The 14,511-nt window shown below is 42.9% G+C and overlaps 2 protein-coding genes across 6 annotated transcripts in view; both read right to left on the bottom strand.

Annotated features, from left to right (window-relative positions):
• The window catches only part of sned1 (sushi, nidogen and EGF-like domains 1), a 37,226-nt gene extending 31,654 nt beyond the window's left edge, over window positions 1-5,572 (bottom strand). The window contains exons 1-2 of one of the 3 annotated variants that reach the window (XM_074636508.1): window positions 5,392-5,572; window positions 4,397-4,681 (exon numbers count right to left, since the gene is read on the bottom strand). In XM_074636508.1, coding sequence (XP_074492609.1) covers window positions 4,397-4,615 — 219 coding nt within the window. In that variant the 5' untranslated portion in view covers window positions 4,616-4,681; window positions 5,392-5,572. The other 2 variants (XR_012594052.1, XM_074636509.1) reach the window with 2 other exon arrangements.
• Window positions 5,573-5,591: 19 nt separating this feature from the next.
• crocc2 (ciliary rootlet coiled-coil, rootletin family member 2) overlaps window positions 5,592-14,511 on the bottom strand; it is a 46,345-nt gene continuing 37,425 nt past the window's right edge. For 2 of the 3 annotated variants that reach the window (XM_074636505.1, XM_074636507.1), the window contains 10 exons: window positions 12,718-13,102; window positions 12,512-12,636; window positions 11,113-11,233; window positions 10,868-11,031; window positions 10,343-10,783; window positions 9,615-9,764; window positions 9,327-9,527; window positions 7,823-7,957; window positions 6,587-6,766; window positions 6,377-6,484 (listed from right to left, as the gene is read on the bottom strand). In XM_074636505.1, coding sequence (XP_074492606.1) covers window positions 6,401-6,484; window positions 6,587-6,766; window positions 7,823-7,957; window positions 9,327-9,527; window positions 9,615-9,764; window positions 10,343-10,783; window positions 10,868-11,031; window positions 11,113-11,233; window positions 12,512-12,636; window positions 12,718-13,102 — 1,986 coding nt within the window. In that variant the 3' untranslated portion in view covers window positions 6,377-6,400. Of the gene's footprint in view, window positions 6,072-6,376; window positions 6,485-6,586; window positions 6,767-7,822; window positions 7,958-9,326; window positions 9,528-9,614; window positions 9,765-10,342; window positions 10,784-10,867; window positions 11,032-11,112; window positions 11,234-12,511; window positions 12,637-12,717; window positions 13,103-14,511 lie in introns of those variants that run through there. The other variant, XM_074636506.1, reaches the window with a different exon arrangement.

Here is a 14,511-nt window from a genome sequence, read left to right as displayed (position 1 = left end):
AAAAGCCTGAAACTCAAAAAATGCTGCACAAAGAAACATAGCATGGTAAACCAAAAACATGACATTAAATAAAGTTTTAGGCTTAAAGTCTTGTTTGATATTTTGGGAAGTATGCTTATTTGCTTTCTTGCTGGGAGTTAGATGAGAAGAGGTACCAGACTATTTCTTGGCTGGGTGCGTTGACTTCCTGGAGCCTTGTCATCACTGTGGGCTTAAAAGGCAACCAGCGGAGACTCAAGGAAGTCACTGCACCCGCCCCGCCAAGTTATAGTCTGGTGCACAACCCTCCCGTGAAACCGCAACTTGTTGTTTTAACACAAACAAGCTTCCAGTGTTTATGCTCAGCTAAGCTAACCATCTATAGCTTCACAGTTAATAGACAGACATGAGAGTGGTATCAATCTCCTCATCTAACTCTCCACAAGAAATAAGCGTATTTCCCAAAAGGCAGAGCCGTTCCTTTGAAGTGCATCATTTACTTTAAGACTTTAAGGCTTTTTAAAGTATGTGCAGATATATCTTGTCCGTGTAGGATGAACTGTTTCTAACATCGCTCAGCCACGTCTCTCATCCCACACATGCATATAAAAAGCACCCATGCGGAGTACAAAGAGTAAAACTTGATGCGCACATCTTTGGGCCATACATAGTGGTGAGTGAAAGTGAGTGAATGAAAATGCTCCAAACTGAAGTGTTGAAGCTCTTTTGAAGAGCAGATGAGCACTTGCAGATGTGCAATCTGTGAAGAGTGCAGTTACGCTTTAGCACGTTCTTGGCAGGGTCCTTTCAAAATGTATTTGAATTTTGTTTAAATGTATTCCTAATTACAGTCAAACGCCACATTATCTAGAACATTTTAATACTATAAATTGCACATTTCAGCATATAAACATATACAGCTAGCCTAGAAAAGAGTTTTTTCCACTGTCCATGCGTTTATGTAGCTACAATAAATACCTTTGATCATAACCATCTATTCTCACATCTGCTTTTAAACTCGCGTTCTTTCCTCTCTGACCTTGGACATCCTCCTTCATGTTCTTTACACTGGCCATCCGTAAGAGTAGTTAATCCGCAAACTGCATTGTTTGGAAGCCCCTAAGACGCTTTGCAGATACATCTGTGTTCTGTTAAAGTGATTGGTCATTTCTCAGATAAAGCAGCTGGACAGTTCCAGGGGGAAGACCCCTGCCATGTTATCTGAGGCGTGGGAGGAGGGGAGGAAGGGGGGCACAGAGGAGGAGAGATCCCAGCAACATGTGAAAACTCCCAGACACAAACCATAACAGAGGGACAGCCTGGTTACCAGGAGGCAGGAGTGGGACTGGAGCAAGACCAAGTCAGGGGGACCCGTGTTTGTACAGGGATTTGTAGGGTCTGTTGATGCGACATTAGAGACTTTGGTAACCAAGCGTCACATGGCTGCGGTAGTCTTTAAATCCACTGCATTATTTCTTGATCACAACTGCTAAAAATAAGCTGTCTTCCGGAGGGGACAAAGGCAGATAGTTGAGGGTTTAAAGGCATCTGCTGTGAGGGGTTTCAAGTAGGACTGTCAATCAATTAAAATATTGAATCGTGATTAATCGCAAATTAACCGCACATTTTTTATCCGTTCAAAATGTACCTTAAAGCGAGATTTGTCAGGTATTTAATACTGTTATCAACATGGGAGTGGGCAAATATGCTGCTTTATGCAAATGTATGTACATATTTATTGTTGGAAATCAATGAACAACACAAAACAATGACAAATATTGTCCAGAAACCCTCACAGGTACCGCATTTAACATACAAAATATTCTCAAATTATAACATGGCAAACTGAAGCCTAACAGGCAACAACAGCTGTCAGTGTGTCAGTGTGCAGACTTGACTATGACTTGCCCCAAACTGCATGTGATTATCATAAAGTTGGCATGTCTGTAAAGGGGAGACTTTTCATTCACATATCTTGAGGTCAGAGGTCAAGCCAGTTTTTCCTCACCAAAATGTCCTTCTCGACCAGCTAGTATGGAATGGTTGGTACGAATGGATTCCTTAGGTTTTCTAGTTTCAAATGATACCAAGATCTTCACTCTAGCTTTAAAATGAGCCCGCTACAACCTAAAAATCTCAAGTTGCATTAATGCGTTATTATCATGTTAACTTTGACAGCCCTAGTTTCAAGGTATGTGTATTGCTAAACAGATTCAGTTATTATAATAAAGTAAGACAGCACCCACAAAACCATCTAAAATCAGTTTGGGTCTCCAGCTTCCATGTGGCGGTAGGTAGCCCGGAGGCTTGGAACAAACTATTCCCACAAATTTAGCCCCCCAACTGAAATATTAACTGTTCAAAGCAGCTCTCTGGTGGCAGAGATCACCATGCGGTCCGTGTGCTTTCACAGCAGATGTTTAATGGATTCAGGTGAGGCATTTCAAATGAGCGTGACTGTAATTTCAAGTGCCTGTCACAATCTGTTATGCCTTGCGTGACTACAGGATTGCAGTCCAATGAGATGCAGGGCGAGCTGCAGGATATCACATCACAGCTAACGCTGCACATTTCAGAGTGTGGAGCTCTCCGATTTTAATCTCTATCAGATGATAATTGAATCTAAGACCAACAAGCCTCGTCTTGTCTAATTTGTGTATCAGTATTATTACAGGAGAAGTGATGCGCTGGAATTCATTCCAAAACTGTGAAGAAAGTAGGGTTGTCAACATTAACATGATAATAAAAACAAAAAAAACTAAATAAATAAAATAATCATAACACGTTAACGTTAAATTTGTTTTAACGGTACTAATTGCTTTAACTCATTAATGTTACCTAAACCTAGAAAACCTAAGGAATCCATGGGTACCAACCATGTCATACTAGCTTGTCGTGAAGGAGGCTAAATAACGCTCCAAACTTACTAACTTACGTTTTGGCGAGGACAAAGGAGTCCCTTGACCTCTGACCTCAAGATATGTGAATGTAAAAGGGTTTTATGGGTACCCACGAGTCTCCCCTTCACAGACATGCCCACTTTAAGATAATCACATGCAGTTTTGGGCAAGTCATAGTAAAGTCAGCACACTGACACACTGACAGCTGTTGTTGCCTGTTGGGCTGCAGTTTGCCTTGTTCTGATTTGAGCATATGTTTTATGCTTAATGCAGTACCTGTGAGGGTTTCTGGACAATATTTGTCATTGTTTTGTGTTGTAATATTGAGTAATAAATATATACATACATTTGCATAAAGCAGTATATTTGCCCACTCCCATGTTGATAAGAGTATTAAATACTTGACAAATCTCCCTTTAAGGTACATTTTGAACAGATAAAAAATGTGCAATTAATTTGCGATTAATCACGATTAACTATGGACAATCATGCGATTAATCAAGATTAAATATTTTAATTGATTGACAGCACTGTGATACACAGAAGCGAGTGAGTTTATAACAACACTAAAACGCTGCCACTGTACATGCACTGTGCGTAGATGCAAAAGAGTTTTAAAAATGTCTTCATGGGGAGACTGACGTCACCCCTTGGCGCAGATGCTGAGATTAGAAAGATGACCTTTGACCTTGCCCATTGTTGCCATGGTTCCTCGGGCTCCTCTGCCCATGGTTTGAGCAGGGAGGAGGCAGGCGGGGCTCAGAGCGAGGAGGAGGAGGCGGAGGAGGAGGAGGAGGAGGGGATTCGGATGCATAACCACAACAGGTGGTGTTGATTTAAGGGAGTTCTGCCTTTCCATGCGCTGGAGCTGAACCCAATACATGACAAAGGCAGATCAAAGTGTGTTTCACTGTGGTGCGCGAAAATCCTTATCAAATCATTCAGCTTCCTCCCATGAGCACTGTTCTCTCTCTCTCTCTCTCTCTCTCTCACTCTCGTGCATATTTCCCCCCTCACTCTCTCTGAAAAAGAACTGCTCACAGATGCTCCGCGGCAACAGTAAGAACACAAACTGTCATTTCCTTTAACAGCTCATTGTGGACTTATTAGAACAGGGCTTACCACTGTTCTGCTAATAGTTTCTCTCACACTCTCCCTCGGTGCACTTGAGAGCCCTCAGAGTGCGATGAGGGCAGATGTAAAGTGGAGAGAATGTCATGGAGGATTATGATTCTACCCGGGGGGGCGGGTGAAAACACGATATTCTACAAATGAGGTTACACAGCAGAGCTTGTGAGCGCACACAAACATATACAAACTCTCAAAGGGCGCTCCAATGTAGTGCTTGGCTGCGTGCCAAATCTTGTCTCCCTGAGGCTCTTATACAATCCACACCATGTCAGCTTCAATTGCCAACTGCAAAGTGCATGCACACACATATACGCCGGCACACACACACACACACACACACACACACACACACACACACATATATCAGTAAAAAGTTCTGTACTCACATAGAGTCCTGTGTGCCTGTCTCCAAAGAAGGGGAAAGCAACAGAGATCTCCACGAGCCTGGAGCCCCCGTCGTCCTGAGAGTTGGTCTGGGAGTCCCCCTTGTCCTGGCCGAAGGGGTAGAAGTCCTCCAGGGGCACGGCGAGTTCCACCCCAGGCAGCAGGTCCAGGGAGAGCAGGGTGTAGAAGCAGGGCAGCAGGGCTCGCAGCACCAACACCATGGCCTCAGCCACCCAGGGATGGAGCTGACAGCAGGCACCGCGGAGGGGAGGGAGGAGCGCACACACCTGAGGCAAACGAGAGCAGAAGCAGAACAGGACAAGACGGTACGTTCCTCCTCTCAACCACAGCAGGTCTGAATCCTCCCCTGACTGCTCTCTGGCTCTGCCTCTTTCTCCCCTCTCTCCTGTCCTTTCAGTAGTGAACTGGGCTTCTTGTGTGAGACAGGGGAATACTGTAGATTCCTTGCATTCTGCTTGCTGCTGGGTACTGCAGGAGCTACACTCCGTCTCACTGAAATGAAACGAGGGGAGGAATGAAAGAGGGGGAGCAGCGTGATTCAGCTGAGATGTGTTTTTTTTTTTTTTTTTTTTTTGAACAATCCAGCGATTTGGTCCCTGATGGTCAGCTTAGAAATATCCTCAATAAAAGCTCTATTCTGCCTGCCAAAGGAGTTCTTTCAGTTTTGGCCCCACCTCCCCCACAGGGATTCACTACCTTGCATAATTAGCTCCTTTCAGCCAATAGCTGAGAGGAGGCCGGTAACTGGATAACCACTGGGCGGATCTATGATAATCAAAGGGCTGCTTTAAAGAAACTCTGACAAGATTTTCCCCTTTCAGTGAAACTCCTACTATGTACAGTTACCAAGGCATGCAAGGTTACACAGTGAGAAGACATGCATGTGCACTGTTGTGAAAATGCAACACTGTACAGTGAGAGTAAGAACTGAAATGAAAGAAAGAGGGAAAAGGAGTTGGCTTTTTAAGATACTTACACACAGTCGATGCAATATAGTTGTGGTTTCTAATCATCAAAGGGAAGAACACATATCATCTAAAGATTTTAGGGTTGTGAAGGATTACAGGCGGCTCGCCAGTGAAACTCTCAAGGAATGACGATCCCCACAGACCTTGGAAGTCTGCAACGATCTCTGAAAGAAAACACTTAAGACAGCACTGGCAACAGAGAGCGAAGGTCATTCTCTCACCCACAACACTAAATCCACAAAGGCTTTTAATGGTGCGAACCAAACGCCAGAACTCGCATGCCATGAAAAGGCAGCGCTGCCCTTCGCGAAGTTCACAGAAAAGCTTTTTTTTCCCATAACAAAGCTGTGCGGTCAGTAGAATAAACATCATTTTGAAAAAATGGTATAAATGTGCTCTGATACACCCGCTTTATTAAAAACAATCACAGCTATTGCACACACTATCATTGAATGAGTCAATAAAATAAACGAGTTAAAGAATCTTTATGACGCTTATTAATCACAGCACCAGGGAAATCTGCAAACAATTATTGTAAATATTTGGATACATATTCTCATTAGTATACACAAACAGTGATTATGTGACATATAAAATTGGTACATGATCAATATGACAAATGAGTCCAGGAACGATCACAAGAGGAGAATGGAGCACCAACTAAGGAAACCTTTCATCACATTGTTTCCTAGAAAAAAATGACACAGCATAAACAGACTTAGAAACGCCAACTGCAGCGAGCCAGAGGAAATCCTTAAAACAATTTGGCACATCCAGTCCACTTATAAACAAAACACTCATTGTTTGTTGTTGTTGAGTTTTCCTGCAGATTAATGTAATCCGGTGTGCACATGTGCATGGGCGGGAGCAAACGCCTTAGGAGTGTGTTTTATGTGCGTGTGTGTGTTTCCAAATGTGGACGTAGCTTGTAACATAATGTTGTTGGGAAGCTGCCAGAGGAACAGTGAATGAGGAAGCCAGAGGTGCTACATACTTCACTGCAGGGTCTCTGCCTGCCTACACGCCGGGTTGTAGCATCTGATTGAAGTACGCCTGTCGTCTTATCGTCTCCTGATCCAGCTGCTCTTTCAGAGTCAGCACCTAAATAAAAAACAAAGAAAAATGTAGACACACACAAATACACAGACATAAATAAACCTGTAGCACAAAAGAAAGACCTTCCCAACAAATGATCCACACTACCTGCTCCTCCAGGCATTTGACCCTCTGGCGATGTGCCTTCTCCCTGGTCTCCAAGGCCCGCTCTTCTTGAAGCCTGCTGTCTCTCAGACGATCCGTGTCCAAATCCAACTCCTGGTGATGGCGGGCTGTCACCTCCAGGAGGCGCTGTGTATGAGAGTGCTCCAGCCGGGAGATCTGGGCCTGGAGACAGTTCACATGAGTTTATAGAATTGAAAGTAGAGTAAAATAAAGGTTGGTAAGTGTAATAATCAGTGGTTGAGCAGAAGGGGGACAATGAGGTTCTGTCTGACCTGACCCCTGGCTCACAGGAGTTCTTACCTGGGCAAGTTGGATAAACTAGAAAACACACGTTGGTCGAAGACAGCTTTATTTGATAGGTGTAAACAATCAAACACAAGTTCTGTAAAACTGAAATTACATTGGAACAGTAGCAGTTTCAATTTGATAATTATGTGTGCAGGGATATCTGGCTTTTCATGCAAGCAAGTGCAATCACTGAAGCTGATAATACCTTCAAAGAATTTAGAGAGGGTTCCAGATTCATACAAAAAATGTTTTGGATATTCTTAAATATTACGTGAGTTACAGTAACATTTGTATTTATGATGATTTTACATTACTGTTATTGCTTGCCTGGCAAAGAGTAGTTGATTGATCCATACTCCTCATTATTTTAAAGTATTTTGGTAGTGACAATAAACACAAATTGTTCATATATATGTTATATCTGTAGCAGCCTGTTGCATATGGAGGACGGAACCTGCCAAAATAAAAAATTAATAAATAAATAATTAAGTTTGGGTAAATAAATAGGGGGGAAATGCAAAGGGAAAATAATGCAAAAATAAGGGAATAAATAAAATAAATAAATAAATGTATACAATTTATTAATGAATAAATACATTTTAAAATAAGTAACAATACATTTAAGAGTTGATAAAATAAATAAATAAAACAGAAAATTAAATAGAAGAGTAGATAGATAAGGGAATTAATACAGAGGGTAAATAAATAAAGAAGTAAATTAAAACAGAAATCCATTTTTGTCAGTTCATCAATTAATTAATGCCTACATGTATTTTAATATAATTTTTGGTACATTTAATGGCATATTTATGTATCTATCGAGTCATATATTTATTTATTAATTTTTTATTTTGGTAGGTTCTGTTCGCCATAGTTCCACATCATTGGTCCTGTCCTCACATCCCTGGCTATAATCCAGCTGCATCTCACCTGCGCAGTCAGCAGCTCATCCTGCTTCTCAGCCAGCTCCTGTTCCAGGCTGCGGACTGTATGTCCCAACTGCTCCCTCTCTCTGCCTGCCGACGCCGCCCCCTCCTCCTCCCTCCTCAGCCTCTCCATCTCCACCTGACGACAACACGAGTGGTGACATAATGTGAACGACTTTACCATGATTGTTCTGCACTCATGTGCCTTCCTGTAATGCGTGTAGCAGAAGCCAAGCACAGAGCCTCTCGGTTCTCACAGTCCACCTACATGTTTCCATCACTTCAAAATCACTTTGTACAGTGTGTGACAAAGGAGATGTGGAAAATGGAACAAAAAGATATTACGCAAATGACAAACTGCATTATAATGAAACAGCTAATTATTTAAATTCGCTCCTCCTGCGTGGATTAACTGCTCATTTATTTGCCTTAATGCTCCGGTAACTGCACGTCTTCACTTGATCCAGAATGTGGCAGCAAGGCTTCTGACCGACACTAAACACATATTACTTCAGTCCTGGCTTCTATACGTACGCGGGCTTCCAGCAGTTTTAGAATTGACTTTAAGACGCTTTTAATTACATTTTAAAGCCCTTTGTGGTTTGGCTCGTTTATATGTTTCAGATCTTTTACCTCATATTCAGCAGCAGGACTTTTCAAGTCTCCTGACAAAAAGCTGTTTAATGTTCTGGGGTCCCACAAAAGAGGGATATATATTATACAGTATATATTGATTTTACATTACATAAGTACTGCATCGTCTTTTTTTTAAATATCCCTCTGCTCAGTCCCCATACTTTATGGAAGTGCCATATTAAACCACTGCAGCAATTTTTTATTACAATTCTTTTGTACTTATAGTAGTAGTAAAACCGTGTGTATTTGCAACTGTGATTTAGACAAGTTCCAACAAGTTTAGTTGAACTAATCCTAAAAATGAGGGATAAACTAATAGCTTGATATTTTGTACGGAAGCCCGAAACGGACATTCAATCTATTTTTTTAGTGCCGTTTTCTCGACATCACTAGTTTTTATGTCGTTATCTCAAGAAAAAAAGCTTTGTTACCTTGAGATAACGAGATAATTAACTCACTATCACGAGAAAACAAAAGGTTGTTATTTTTTTTTTGTAATATGTACATACCTGTCACTGTAAATATAAATCCTACTCATCCAGTCCATGTATATCTATCCAGTATTTATTTCTTTGCACTATTTGTATTGTTTCCAACTTCCAGAACACTTGACTTGTATATAGACATTTTTTTTTCTCATTTTTGTATTCTTTAATTCTGTTATTTCTATTCTGAGCTGCATGAAACCGAAGTCAAATTCCATGTATGTATATACTTGGCGAAATAAACCTGATTCTTTTGGCAGTAGCTTCATATTTACCATACAGACACGATACTGCTATCGGTCTAACCGATAAAGAAAGAGAATAAACCTATTTTCCAAAATGCCGAACTATTCCTAAAGTATAGTGCGGAAGATTGGGTCAGCTCACCCTCTCCAGTGTCTTTCTGAGTGCTGACTTGTCTTTACCAAGGCGTGTCAGCACCCTCTCCATCTCTGCTCTCTCGCTCTGTAGCTTCTGCAAAGAGCTCTGCAGATCAGTGACCTTGTCCTGGATATCCTCCTTCTCTCGCTGCAGCTGCTGGGAGCTACCCTGGGCCTGCAGTTCAGCTTCCTGCTGCTGCTTCAGACTCTGGGACACACAGTTGACCATCCGTACATTAAAATAGAGCCTAAACTTTTACACCTTTAATTTCACTTTAACCTCAGTGTGACTCACCTCCGTCAAAATCCTGTTATGTTTCTCCAGCTCAGAATTTTTAAGCTCTAAGTCCTCTTGGGCACGTTGAAGGTTCTGGATCTGGTCTGTCAGTGTATGGTTCAGCCTCTTTCTCTCTGAGAGGGCATCTCGTGTTTTATCCAGACGTTCCTATGAAATACACTATACAGTGAGCCACTCAGTTTCATCAAAACATGATTTTGCACTCAGGCTGACCCTATATTCCTCCCCTTCCTTTATATTCGGTGTCTTTTTACAGTCCTTGACATATTGTTGAACATTGCAGGGAAGTGTTTTGCTCGCGCTTTTTACTGCAATGACCTGACAGCATTTGAGCAAATCAAGAGATTTATACCAAGCATGTCATGTTTTTGTTTGCTCAGTATCTTTAAAGTGCAGTCCCAAACGAAGACCGGAAAGCTCTCCTGAGAAGCTCTTGGAGAATTAATGAGCTTGCCTGAGCATTTTATTGCTCGGTCTTTGAGGTCCTTCAGGAAAACCACAGAAGGCAAAATGTAAATAAAAACTGCTCAGCCTGGAGCTGAGAGGGTTACATAGCTGCACTGTAAATCAAAGCACAGCAATGGAGGCATGGCTGTTCATCTTATTTTGAAGATTCAATCAAACATCCTTATGTTGAGAGAGGAGGGGAAAGCTTACAAATAAAAAACATAAAATGCAGTGATTTTTTTATGTTACAGGAATGTTTTTCTTAAAACCTGCTGTACCTGCAGCAGCCTCCGGTCCAGCTCGCTGGCAGTCAGAGCCCTCTGCAGCTGTGTGATCTGCTCCTGCAGGGCTCCGCTGCTGCCCCTGTTGTCGCTGAGGGTGTTGGACAGTTTGTGTAACTGTTCTCTCAGTTGGCTCTCGTGCTGCTCGGCTCGAGACAGCGACGCGACCAGCCTCTCCTCGCTGACCCTCAGCGCTGCACCGCGGTCCTCGCTCTCGCCCAGCTTCCTCCTCAGCTCCGTCAGTCTTTCCTGCAGCGCCCCTGCCTCTGCGTCCAGCTCCGCTGCCCTGAGCTGGGCCCTCTGGAGCTCACCTTCAAGGGTGCGTTGGGAGAGCTCCAGTCGGCTCACCCTGCTCTCTGCTGCTTGCAGAGACTCCTTCAGCTTCTGTTGTTCCACATTTGCACGGGATTCTAAGCCCTGAAGGAGCTCCAACTTGTCCTGTGGAGGAATTGGCACACCAGATGTTACTGAAGATGCTGTACACTGTTTTAATTCATATCTATCTCTTTGTCTTTTACATACTTGCAGTGCCCTGGACTCAGACTCAGCAGCTTGCAGGCTAGTCCTGAATTGAGCTACCTCCTCCTCAAGGTTTCTCTTCTCCCTCTCTGTACGACGTACTTCTTCTTCCTGCAGGGACAGGGATGTATGCGCCTGGTGCAATCGGTCTGCCGTCTCTCTTTTTCCTGGAACAATGTGTTACATATGATGTATATCTACACAGAATCAATATTAACTGTGCTTGTAGGATCCACTGGTTTTCTTACCCTGCTCTGATTGCTTCAAGGACTTCTGTAGATGTAGCAGCTGGGCGGCTGACTTATCCTGGCTGCCTTCGAGCTCTGCCACCTGCTGACTTAGACCAACCGCCTGAGCCTTTGCTTCATCCTGAGGGAATAATAACACATTTTTATGAGATTAAAAAGTGCCAAAAATCACGATTAATCGCATTTTTTATCCGTTCAAAATGTACCTTAAAGGGAGATTTGTCAAGTATTAAATACTCTTGTCAACATGGGAGTGGGCAAATATGCTAGAAAACCCTCAAAGGTACTGTATTTAGCATAAAAAATATGCTCAAATCATAACATGGCAAACTGCAGCCCAACAGGCAACAACAGCTGTCAGTGTGTCAGTGTGCTGACTTGACTATGACTTGGCCCAAACTGCATGTGATTATCATAAAGTGGGCATGTCTGTAAAGGGGAGACTCGTGGGTACCCATAGAACCCATTTTCATTCACATATCTTGAGGTCAGAGGTCAAGGGATTCCGTAGAAAATGGCTTTCAGTTTTTCTGCCAAAATTTAGCATAAGTTTGCAGCGTTATTTAGCCGCCTTTGTGACAAGCTAGTATGACATGGTTGGTACCAATGGATTCCTTAGGTTTTTCTAGTTTCATATGATACCAGTATCTTCACTCTAGCTTTAAAACTAGTTAAAACTAGTAATTGTGTTAAAGAAATTAGTGGCGTTAAAACAAATTTGCATTAACGCGTTATTATCATGTTAACTTTGACAGCCATAATGACAACATAAACATCCTTAATGGGCCCCTTTGTCTTTCCTGTTGCAATGTTTTTAAAGGGACAGTGTGTAGGATTTGCAACCAACTGAGTACCCCTCCGCTCACTCCTCTCTTTCCAAGGCTGCGGTAACATGAACCGCCAAGTGCAAAACCGTGGTAACGCCGTTCGCCTCGGTCAGAAGACATCCTTACCATAATAACACTACTTTAGGAGCAACGGAAGTCAGACGGCGACTGGCGGTACCGCGGTTTAGAACTCTGCGGCTCACGAAACCGCAGTTTCACAAGCGTGGGGAAAACTACGGTGGCCTTCAGGTAACCTAAAAATGTGAAAGGCTCTCTCTAGAGTCAGCGTTTGGTTTGTCCATTCTGGGCTACTGTAGAAACATGGCGGAGCAACATGATGGACACCATGAAGAGGACCTGCTCCCTATGTAGATAGGCAGAGCTCATTCTAAGCTAACGAAAACACAACGATTCTTAGTTTTAGGTGATTATACACTCATGTAAACATAGTTGTGAATCTTATATTCCATTTCTGCTAATAGATCCCCCAAAATATTACACACTGTTCCTTTAATGCAGTAGCTGACAGGAAGTAAACTTGGACCAAAGAATGGCAATGAAAAGGTCTATACCCTGTCTCTTTGTGTGTCCCTGAGGTCCTGCTGGAATTCCCTCAGGGTTGTATGCACTGAGTCCACGTCCAGCTCTTCATCTTCACCACGAGACAACACAGATCTGTCTGTCTCATTGTCTCCCCCTAACCAGAGAACACACGTATTAATGTGTCTGCTTATAGCAAGAAATTTCATCATTTTATTATGAAAGTGCATGGCCATACCTTTTGCTTGCAGGTAGTTTCTCCAGGGAGAGGGAGACCGTCTACGGGACCCAGGTGTGCCTGAAAGCCTTGTATGGCTAATGCCAACAGTGCGGCGCAGAGCTGAACACAACCCCGCCAACTTGAGCTCCAGGTCCCTGCGTTTGGCATCGCCCAGGCCCAGCTGCTCCTCCAGGCCCTGGACCTTGATTTCAGCAAAGCCAACCTGCGCAGAGAGTTCCTTGACCTGGATCCTGGAGTCTTCCAGTGCTTCCTCCAGCTGGGTGGTGGTTTCTATGTTCCTCTGGTCACACTGCTGCTGATGAGCCTCTCTTTCCTGCAGCAGCTCTCGGTTCTGCCGCTCCGACGTCTCCAGTTCCACCACACGCCGTTGCAGGCCTGAAACCTGCACAAGAACAGATCACAAGACAAACCTCATTTGCTCTACTGGTCATGCATGTATTTGTTACTGTGGATTATGTCATAAGTAGCATACGGGTCATACCGTAACTGGGGTGCTTTTAGAGGATTTATAATCTTTTACAATTTGAAAATGCTGACAAGTTGACACACTTGTCAACTCATATCTTGAATTGTCTGTCAGCTGTTAACATTTAGCCGCTTACTTTTGTTTGTTGTTTTATTTGCACATGCTTAAAAATGTAAATGTAACCAGACTAGGAAAGCCAGTTAAGTCAGTCTACGGGCACACAGCTATCATTGGTTTACGTGATAATCTGCCAATTAAATTCCCTTGCTTAAATGTGCTAAATGCGAGATTGGGAGCATTTCTATTGCTTCCGCTTGGCTCTCAACAAGGCGACAGCTGAGCCGGTTGCTCGTAGCTAGCGGTGCTAACAGCGCTAATAGTGAAAACAACGGCGAAAATGTTGACAGAACTAACAGTGTTAACCTGAGGAGGGGGGGGGGGGGAGCCGGAGGGTGGGTGCTACGCTTCTGTAACGTTATCAGTGGTAATCGCCATTTGAGAGCAATGCAGAGCGGCGGCAGTGAGCTAGCCAGTGGGGAACGATAACATGCACTAACAGCATGTGTGGCTGGCCCGGCTATGTCAACAAAGCACGGAGAAGCTCAGATTACAACACACACAGAGGGAGAGTGACTTCATTCTCTGCTCAGGTAGACATTACTCCTCTATATTTTTACATAGCAAATAGTTGTTTGCTGCTATATTAATGCTCTGGATATCAACTTTAGCACCTTTTAATTCCTTTGTGGTAGGTTTTATTTAGACTTTATTAAGACTTTATTAAGAGTTTTATTAAGAGTTTGGTGTGCAGAAGAATTGCCAACAGGCTGAACATCGATCTAACTACAGTACAGCAATGAAAAAACAGCGTTTAACAACATTACAGCGTGATTCCTGGGTGTTATCTAGAGACCAACACTTAACTGTGTAAATAATAGGGACATGGTTTCTGTAAAGGGTTAATGTGCTTTGAGCTGACAAGCTTGTCAGGTTCACTGATAAGGTTTCTAAACTGCATCATAAGAGGTTAAGGGGTACAAGAGTCATGACTGACATGTGACCAGTCTTTATGCCTTTATAGCAGAGCTTCTGAGACGCTTGCTCTGCAGACAAGGTCACAGCATATTTCAAAGACTGACATTTAGATATTTGTTATATTCAGTTTGAAAAAAAGATGCATTAGCCAGACTTCAAATAGATCATAATAATGAGGAATCCATTTAGAGTTGCCTCAATGCCGTACATTCACTTGACAACACTGCCTGCTGCGGTCATGAGAATCCGGGGACCCCAAGAATGGGGTTATGAGACAGAAAAGGTTAAAA

This window comes from Sebastes fasciatus, chromosome 5 (genome assembly GCF_043250625.1).
Source record: "Sebastes fasciatus isolate fSebFas1 chromosome 5, fSebFas1.pri, whole genome shotgun sequence".
Taxonomy (NCBI): Eukaryota; Metazoa; Chordata; class Actinopteri; order Perciformes; family Sebastidae; genus Sebastes; species Sebastes fasciatus.
Note: the sequence above shows the minus strand (reverse complement) of the source record. Positions and strands in the feature narration are given on the sequence as shown.